The following is a 9,785-nucleotide window of genomic DNA, read 5'->3' as shown; positions in this document are numbered from 1 at the left end:
ATGGGATAACTGGTTTGGATGACAAAACCTGTTGTAGTTCAGGTTTTGGGGGGGGGGGGGGGAAGGCAAATTTTCTTATCTTTTTTTTTTTTCTTCCTGCCCCTTAAGCTAGAGAGAACTTTGATTCAGCAAGTCCCTGATGCACTTCCTGTGTTGTTGCAGTTCCTTAAAAATTAACTGGGTGAGATTTATATGCAGATGTGTTCATGGAGGCCTTTTTATCCAGGGACAATGGTTTCGAAAGTTAAAGGGCTTGATAAGGTGTGCTGGATAAAGAAAGAAACCCAAGGACATTTTAAGAGATAAAACCTTGAATGTGGATTTGAAGGAAAGGCATGACTCAACAGAAGAGGGGAAGATGTCAAAAGGGACTGATTAACAGCACAGAGGGGGAAGGAACCCTAGCTGTTCAATAGGGTTCCTTATGGATGATTACTCACTGAGGGCTAGAAGCTTGAAGTCAACGCAAAGTGTATTGGCAAGGCCGTGTGAGAAAGTATGCAAGCAAAATATGGTTACTGTGCCAGGAAAGACAAGAGACAGACAACTGAGAGAAGAGGAAAACACACACACACACACACACACACACAAAACAACTAGATGCATGTGGAAAGACTTGGTCAGAAATTTTAAGGGGGTTACTACTGTGCTATGAAAGTAAAGGGATGGATTTTTATACAGTAGGGAGAAGTGAACAGGCAAGTTTTCACACTGAGGACTAGCAGCTTGCAAACCAACCCCAAGTGGAAAGGGGAGGCCGTGTAAGAAAGCACGCAAGCAAAAATGCAGTTGCTGTGTGCCAGGAAAGGCAGTTGAGAAAAGAGAACAACACAGACGCGCACCAACAAGATGCACATGGGAAGACTTGGTATACAGCAGTGAGCATTGAAAAGACAGGTTTTTCACATTGAGGACTGGAAGCTCAAAACATACAGTTGGTCAGGCTACCTTTGCAGCACCAGGAGAGGATAATAAGAGGAATGCATCCTTTTCTTTAATTTCTTAGTGGCCTTCTTTTCCTCTCTCTTTCCCAGCTGGGCAGCGCTGGAATTAACCACCAATGAGAAATATAACGACAGCATTCAGGCTTATGCAGCCGGGGTGGCTGAAGCCACGGTGTCTGCGCAGGTAAGCTCACAATGAGAACAAGCTGTGATTGAGTTAAATATAAACCATAGTGCCTCACGCCAGCGCCTGTTGTAGCTTTTTCCACATTCAAGCCACAATTAGTCTGGGGAAGGGACTGGCAGATACATCCAAACCAGCAGGAGGTGGAGGAGGAGGAGGAGGAGGAGGAGGGAGACTCTGAAACCTCAGGATGTACATTTAGCCTTGTAAATTTCCTTTTTTTAATTTCATGTGTTAACAGCTGGTGTACATGCATTGGATGAACACCATGGTTAGCTACTGTGGGCCTTTCACCTACCAGACGAACTACTGTCAAAAGTTGAAAAGTTACCTCGAAGCCAACTTGAATTGGATGGAGAAACAGATTGAAGAGGCAGGGATGGACTCTGCCTATTGGTATCAGGTATATATAATAATAATAATAATAATAATAATAATAATAATAATAATAATAATAATAATAATAAAGGTGGAAGGGACTCCAACTTGAGACTCTAGAAAGAGTACAGAGAAGAGCAACAAAGATGATCAGGGGACTGGAGGCTAAAACATATAAGGAACGGTTGCTGGAATTGAGTATGTCTAGTTTAATGAAGAGAAGCACGAGGGGGGACATGATAGCAGTTTTCCAGTATCTCAGGGGCTGCCCCAAAGAAGAGGGAGTCAAGCTATTCTCCAAAGCACCTGAAGACAGGACAAGAAGCAATGGATGGAAACTAAAACCAAGGAGAGAAGCAACCTAGAACTAAGGAGAAACTTCCTGACTGTTAGAACAATTAACCAGTGGAACCACCTGCCTCCAGAAGCGTGTTTTCTTCAAGGCCGTCTCCTGTGAATAATGTCTCTGTGTTGCCCATCCAAATTTCCAGGTTCGCCTTGTTCTGCTGCAGTTGAAAGGTCTTGAAGACGGGTACAATGGTCAAATTTCCTTCCCGACCGGCAGATTCTCTATCGCCTCCTTTGGCTTTCTGTAAGTCCTTTTCGAAAAGCAGAGGGAGAGGAATGGGAAGAAGCATGCCTGGCTGGGGAATTCTGGGAGTTGAAGTCCACCAGTCATCAAAGGGCCAAGTTTGAAGACCCCTGGTGTAGGATCTCCAGCCATGGGCACGGGATTGTGACTAGAAGACCTCTAAGGTCTCTTCCACCCTGTTATTCTGTGTTCGGTGTTCTGCGGTGACGAATTTGTTGCTGTTGTTGCATGCAGATTGTAGCCTCCCTTGAATTTGGAGGTGACCTAAAAGTTGCTCCTGTTGATCTAAAGGCTTATCGCTTCCAAGATAAGGATGGAGCCTTAAGTAGACACTCTGGGTCAGAAGCAATCTTCTCCTTGCCCTGAACACTTTCCAGGAATTTGGGATTGCGTAAACAAGCAGGGCAGGCTGCAAATGGACAACTAGGCAGAAAAATATTTTGCTTAATTGGAGGAGACAAAGTAAACTAAGAGCTAAGGAGAAATTTCCTGACAGCGAGAACAATTTACTAGTGGAACAGCATTCCTCCAGAAGTTATGGGCGCTCCACCACTGGAGGCTTTTAAGAAGAGATTGGGCAAACATTTGTCTGAAATAGGGTTTCCTGCCTGAGCAGGGGGGTGGACTAGAAGACCTCCGGGTCTCTTCCAGCCATGTGATTCTGTGATTCTTTCTTCTAGCTTGTTCCAGCTGGGCGGTGATCTGGAAGATCTGGAATCGGTCTTCGATAAACCTGAACAGGAGGATAATCTTGGTTCTGGCTCCTGTTCAGCTCTGATCAAACTTCTACCTGGCAATCAGGATCTCCTTGTCTCACACGTCACCTGGAATAACTACGAAGCCATGTTGCGCATTCTTAAAAAGTATACCTTGCCATTCCGGACTTTACCTCGGGGTGAGTAAAAAGTGTGGAAAATTGAAAAAAGCGAAGCATTTAGAACAAAGAATAACAACAGGGCTGGAAAGGGCCTTGGAGGTCTTCTAGTCCAACCCCCTGCTCAAACAGGAGACCTTACTTAAGCAATGACTGAACACTACCTGTATTTTGTGAAGGGGAAGGTGGCTAGAATATGTGGGTGCTGACAGGATGTTTGCGTTATGTTCTTCAGGCGATACCACAATTCCCGGTCACACCCAGGCTTTCTCTTCGTATCCTGGCACTATTTTTTCCGGCGATGATTTCTACATCTTGAGTAGCGGATTGGTAAGTGGGGTCAGTTGCCGGTTTCTTTTGGCTCTGCCTTGGTTTGGACAAAATATAGCAACGAAACCCAACCGGTTGGTTGCTTGTGGCAAGTATTTGCATGCGGCCCTTGACTTAACCATTCAGTCACTTACAACATCACTGAAAAAAGTGACGTAGGACCAGGTCCTCGCCTTTACGACCGTTGCAGCCTCCCCATGGTCATGTGAGCAACATTTGAGTATTGTGGCAACCGGCATATATTTACAAGGGTCGCCTTGCTCCAGGCTCACGCGATTGCTATTTGTAACCTTTCCAACGGAGGGAACTGGATTCGCTTCAGAACTGCATGTTTTACTTAACAACTGGGGCAAAAGGTTGTGAAATTGGATGCAAGGCACCTAAGCAACGCCTTGCTTAGCAACAGAAATTCTGCCCGTGACTGTGGTCATAAATCAAGGACTCCTTGTACAGGTAAGTTGCTGTCCGTCATCCTGAAGCAGAACCAGCCCTGGCCCAGTGCTTAAGCACTGTCCAGGGTGCTGAACCAGTTTCGCTTTGGATACAGGCCAAATCCCAGGTTCCCTTGAAGTTATGGATAGTTTGGAAACCGTAGCCCCCCCCCAATTCCTTTATCTTAAGTTTGAGGAATTCATCTTCAGGGAGGCGTGTGTGGATCTTTCAAAAATAATTGAACAGAATGACAAGATAAGGAAGAGAGCCACTTTGGTCTAGTGGCTAAGACACTAGGTTAGAAAGAGGGAGAGCGTGAGTTCTAGTCCATCTTTAACCTTGTAAGTTGGCTGGATGTCTCTGGGCCAATAACCAGGAGACGGTGAGTTCTAGTCCTGCCTTAGGCATGGAAGCCAGCTGGGTGATTTGGGGCCAATCGCCAGGAGACTGGGAGTTCTAGTCCTGCCTTAGCCATGAAAGCCAACTGGGTGACTGTGGGCCAGTCACCAGGAGAATGTGAGTTCTAATCCTGTCTTTGGCTTGAAAGTTGACTGGGTGACTTTGGGTCAATCACCAGGAGACTGTGAGTTCTAGTCCTGCCTTAGGCACAAAAGCCAATTGGCTGACTTTGGGCCAATCGCCAGGAGACTGTGAGTTCTAGTCCCACTTTAGGCATGAAAGCCAACTGGGTGACTTTGGGCCAATCGCCAGGAGACAGGGAGTTCTAGTCCCTCTTTAGCCATGAAAGATAGCTGGGTGACCAACAGTGCTGTTGTGGTGTTTGCCACCTTGAGTTAGTTGTAAAATTAATAAAGGCAGGATGACAAATAAATAAGTAACATCCATATGATCTAAACGGAAGAATCCCTACATGGGCCCGACTGTTTAATTCCCATTCAAGGGGAGATGCTCACCATGTATTCCTCCTGCAGGTGAGTCTGGAAACTACCATCGGAAACAGCAACAGTGACCTTTGGAAGTTCATCAGAGCTGACAACAGTGTGTTGGAATGGTTGCGCAACATTGTGGCCAATCGGCTGGCGAGGACTGGAGAAGAATGGGCGGTCATCTTTGAGAAGTTCAACAGTGGCACGTGAGTTGGGGTGCTGAAGAACAACCGTGGCATGGTGAAGGTCATACGTTTTGGGGTTGAACAGTGCCTCTAGCTTCACCCCATCTTCTAGTCCTACTCTACTTACTACAGTGTCTTCTCTGTCCATCCCAAAGGAGCTTTTTCAGAAGGAGGCCACTGGACTTCCTTGTTTTTCTTTGAAGACGTTTCTCTTCTCATCCCAGAAGCTTCTTCAGCTCTGATTGGGTGGTGGGGAAGGGAAGGATTTATACTCCTTGCAGACAGCTGGTCATTTGCCTTCTTTTAGAGAGACCTTGAGGCCACTTGGAGGTTTATCTGTGTCCTCGGGGTCCCCTGAGTGGTGCAAATGGGCGTGGAGCCTTCTTGGAACTGCTCAAAGGAGTGTGTTGTAGACCGGAGATAGATGATCTCATCGCCCTCCCCTTTGTTTTCATTTTACACAGGTACAATAACCAATGGATGATTGTGGATTATAAATCTTTTGTGCCAGGCATGGTTGCTCCCCAACGTGGCCTCCTGACTGTGCTGGAACAGCTTCCGTAAGTGTTGCAAGCTCTATTTTAATCAAGGAGAATATCTATAGCTCAGGTTTGAAATGAGGGGTCCTTGGTGCTCTCTGAGCTTGGGGGTTTTCTTGCAGATGTTTCATTATGCAAACTAGGTGACATCATCAGTGCTAGAAGGGAGAGGGGCTTTGGGGAGGAGGAGGAGGAGGAGGAAGAAGAAGAAGAAGAGCAGGAGGAAGAAGAAGAAGAAGAAGAAGAAGAAGAAGAAGAAGAAGAAGAAGAAGAAGAAGAAGAAGAAGAAGAAGAAGAAGAAGAAGAAAGAAGAAGAAGAAGAGGAGGAGGAGGAGGAGGAGGAGGAGGAGGAGGAGGAGGACAGTGGGGTCCTTGGTGTCTCTGAGCTTGGTGTTTTCTTGCAGACGTTTCATTACACAAGTTAGGTAACATCATCAATGCTAGAAGGAAGCGGGGGGTTGGGAGGAAGAGGGGGAAGAGGAGGAGGAGGAGGAGGACTGTGGGGTCCTTGGTGCTCTCTGTAGCTTGGTAGTTTTTTTGCAGATGCAAGAAAGCATTGCCCAGCTCTGTGGTGAGGGACCACTAGGCTATGCTTCCTTAGCTCCTAATTGACATGGGTTTTTCAGAAATTCTGGAAGGTACCATGGGTAAGAATGCAGAAGGGGCCCTTGGATAGGATTCCTCTGATTTGGGCTCCTCTTTGGAGTGGGTGAACAATTCCAGTTTGACACCCTTCGTTATGAGACGCTCTCTTCCCCAATTTCAGGAAAAGGAGCCCCCCCACCCAAATTGGTACAATGCACGCTAGTTCCTTTTCCCTTTTTCTGTCTTTCCAGGGGAATTGTGATTACTACCGACAAGACCGAGCTGTTGTACCACAAAGGCTACTGGGCAAGCTACAATGTGCCGTAAGGATTTTCTCCTCCTTCCTTCCATTTGAGGTTTGGAGGGATAAGGGTTTGCAACTTAGAAGGTGGAGCTTGCATTTTCCATGCTGGAGGCTCTGGAGAGACCCAGAATTGAACTGAAGAACACAGGCGTCCAAAGGAACAGCTTATCAGCAAGATGCCTCAACAATTGTTCTTTTCACTTAGGTATTTCCAGTATATCTTCAACATCAGTGGTCTCCCGGCATTGGTTCAGAAATATGGGGACTGGTTCACCTATGAGAAGAATCCCCGAGCACAAATTTTCCGGCGCAACCAAACTCTTATACGGGACATGGATTCAATGATCCGACTGATGAGGTTAGACCTTTGTTTGTACTGCCCAGAGGTCTGCCTAAGGAATGACCTTTGGGTAATATTTGTTTGTATGTGGGTTCTGGGGGATGGGAAGCACATATGACAAGTAAACACTTACATATAAGTAAAGTGGTAAAACCGAGGATAAATGTTGCCTTGAGGAGTTCATAGAATCATAGGATATAAGAATTAGAAGAGACCTTGAAGATCGTCTAGAGTAGCCTTCCTCAAAGTTGGCAACTTTAAGAGGTGTTGACTTCAACTCCCAGAATTCTCCAGCCAGTAGGTGTTCTGATGGATGGAAGGAGGGAGGGAGGGAGAGAGAGAGAGAGAGATGATGATGATGGATGGACGGATGAATGGATGGATGGAAAGATGGATGGATAAATAGATAAGTAGATAGGTAGGTAGGTGGATGGGTGGGTAGGTAGGTAGGTAGGTAGATAGATAGATAGGTAGATAGATAGATAGATAGATAGATAGATAGATAGATAGATAGATAGATAGATAGATAGAGAATGGATAGGTAGGTAGGTAGGTAGATAGATAGAGGATGGGTAGGTAGGTCGGTAGGTAGGTAGGTAGGTAGATAGATAGATAGATAGATAGATAGATAGATAGATAGATAGATAGATAGATAGATAGATAGATAGATAGACACAGATATAGAACGGATGGATAGGTAGGTAGGTAGATAGATAGATAGATAGATAGATAGATAGATAGATAGATAGATAGATAGATAGATAGATAGATAGATAGATAGATAGATAGATAGATAGATAGATAGATAGATAGATAATGGGTGGATAGGTAGCTAGGTAGGAAGGTAGATAGATATAGAATGGATGGATAGGTAGCTAGCTAGGTAGCTAGGTAGGTAGGTAGATAGGTAGGAAGGTAGATAGATATAGAATGGATGGATAGGTAGGTAGATAGATAGATAGATAGATAGATAGATAGATAGATAGATAGATAGATAGATAGATAGATAGATAATGGGTGGATAGGTAGGTAGGTAGATGGATAGATAGATAGATAGATAGATAGATAGATAATGGGTGGATAGGTAGGTAGATGGATGGATAGATATAGATAGATAGATAGATAGATAGATAGATAGATAGATAGATAGATAGATAGATAGATAGATAATGGGTGGATAGGTAGGTAGATGGATGGATAGATATAGATAGATAGATAGATAGATAGATAGATAGATAGATAGATAGATAGATAGATAGATAGATAGATAGATATAGATAGATAGATAGATAGATAGATAGATAGATAGATAGATAGATAGATAGATAGATAATGGGTGGATAGGTAGGTAGGTAGATGGATAGATAGATAGATAGATAGATAGATAGATAGATAGATAGATAGATAGATAGATAGATAGATAATGGGTGGATAGGTAGGTAGATGGATGGATAGATATAGATAGATAGATAGATAGATAGATAGATAGATAGATAGATGATAGAATGGATGGATAGACAGACAGACCAATTAGAGCCCGGGTCACACGTGCTGTGCTCTTCCTCTCCTGCCCAGGTTCAACAACTTCCCTCACGATCCTCTCTCCCGGTGCCAAGGCTGCAGCCCACCCCAGAACGGAGAAAACGCCATTGCTGCCCGCTCCGATCTCAACCCTGCGAACGGCACCTACCCTTTCGGGGCCCTCCACCAGCGGCGCCACGGGGCCACCGATGTGAAGGTGAGGGGCGGTAGCTGATAGGAGGGAGAACTTGGCTTCCCTAGCGGTTTTGTGTGTGTGTGTTTTTTAATTTATTTATTTAGCTTGGCCTCGGATGCTTCTAGCTCATAGCGTGCTAAAACCAGAGCAGTTTCTCCCTAAACCAAGCCCTGCTTTTCTCTTTTGTAGGTGACTTCTTTCGCCATGATGAAGAATTACAGCTTCCTGGCCGCCAGCGGTCCTACTTGGGATGACCTCCCTCCCTTCCAGTGGAGCTCTTCTCCATATTGCAATATATCTCACATGGGGCACCCGGATCTTTGGAAATTCTCGCCCATCCGCGTTCGCTGGGGTTGAGGTCTCCAGGCTTGGGATTGTAGGCCTAATTCTGGCTACCCACCTGGAGCTTTTGGGGTGCAGATTCCACCCAGGGGCTGGCTTTCTGGAAAGCGAGGGGAAGGCCTTCTTCCTTTCGTTCTCAGCAGCTTGAGCAGTCCATAATGAAGAAATAGAACAGGGGGTATGCGGATGCTGCAATCCTGTAGGGCAGTGGGATATGGGAGGAACTTCACTTCCTGCAGGAAACGCATATTGTTTGCATTTAAACATATTTTAAGTTCCTAACCCATCTGGCTGGGGGGGGGGGGAAAGCTTGGAAGTGCTAGCATGCAGAAAATCCTGAAGAACAGATTTGCGAGTTGAAGGAAAGATTCTTCCACAAGAGGAACAAGTCCCAAAGGAGCTTTTTTCAGGAGGCAACTGGACTTTCTTGTTTTTCCTTTGAAGGCGTTTTGCTTCTCATCCAAGAAGCTTCTTCAGCTCTGACTGGAGGGTGGGGAATGGGAGGGTTTATATTCCTTGCAGACAGCTGGTCATTTGCATTCTTCCATTACTAGACTAGACTAGACTAGACTAGACTAGACTAGACTAGACTAGACTAGAATAGAATAGAATAGAATAGAATAGAATAGAATAGAATAGAATTGGAAGGGACCTTAGAGGTCTTCTAGTCCAGCCCCCTGCTCAAGCAGGAGGCCCCATATCATCCCAGACAAATGGCTGTCCAGTCTCTTCTTAAAAACCTTCAGCAATGAAGCACCCACCATTTCTGGCGGCAAGCTGTTCCACTGGTTAATCGTTCGTACTTTCAGGAAGTTTCTCCTTAGTTCTAGGTTGGATGTCTCCTTGACCCCCCCTCCTCTTCTTTGTGGCAGCCCCTCAAATACTGTAACACTGCTATCATCTCCCCCCTAGTCCTTCTTTTCTCTAGACTTGGCCATACTCAATTCCGGCCAACCGTTCTTCGTGCGTTTTTAGCCTCCAGGCCTTGAATCACCTTAGTTGCTCTTCTCTGCACTTTTTTTTCCCACCTCATCCTGGAAGACAACGCTGACCTACTTCTAAAAAGCCATCAAAAGAGCATACAAAGGCAGCCAACCCGAAGGCAGCCTTGACACAAAAGCTTTTCTTTCTGCTCCAGAGGGCCCCCATCCC

General features: G+C 45.4%; 1 protein-coding gene across 1 annotated transcript; it reads left to right on the top strand.

Moving 5' to 3' along the window:
- Positions 1-849: 849 nt before the first annotated feature.
- On the top strand, positions 850-8,850 carry PLBD2 (phospholipase B domain containing 2). Its single transcript, XM_015828259.1, has 12 exons — positions 850-878; positions 1,035-1,128; positions 1,370-1,531; positions 1,998-2,098; positions 2,779-2,993; positions 3,208-3,302; positions 4,667-4,827; positions 5,271-5,366; positions 6,182-6,253; positions 6,440-6,592; positions 8,150-8,312; positions 8,481-8,850. Exons 1-12 carry the CDS (start codon positions 850-852, stop codon positions 8,646-8,648), a joined length of 1,509 nt encoding a protein of 502 aa, XP_015683745.1. The 3' UTR covers positions 8,649-8,850.
- Positions 8,851-9,785: the final 935 nt, after the last annotated feature.

Source organism: Protobothrops mucrosquamatus, unplaced genomic scaffold (genome assembly GCF_001527695.2).
Source record: "Protobothrops mucrosquamatus isolate PMUCROS unplaced genomic scaffold, P.Mucros_1.0 scaffold4357, whole genome shotgun sequence".
Classification (NCBI taxonomy): Eukaryota; Metazoa; Chordata; class Lepidosauria; order Squamata; family Viperidae; genus Protobothrops; species Protobothrops mucrosquamatus.
This window is presented reverse-complemented; position numbering and strand designations above follow the sequence as displayed.

Excerpts from the sequence above, each read along its gene's own strand:
- PLBD2 (XM_015828259.1), top strand. The coding sequence starts at position 850 with ATGCACATGGGAAGACTTGGTATACAGCA. Across the intron at positions 3,303-4,666 it reads ACATCTTGAGTAGCGGATTG|GTGAGTCTGGAAACTACCAT; the intron begins GTAAGTGGGGTC and ends TTCCTCCTGCAG. Across the intron at positions 4,828-5,270 it reads GAGAAGTTCAACAGTGGCAC|GTACAATAACCAATGGATGA; the intron begins GTGAGTTGGGGT and ends CATTTTACACAG.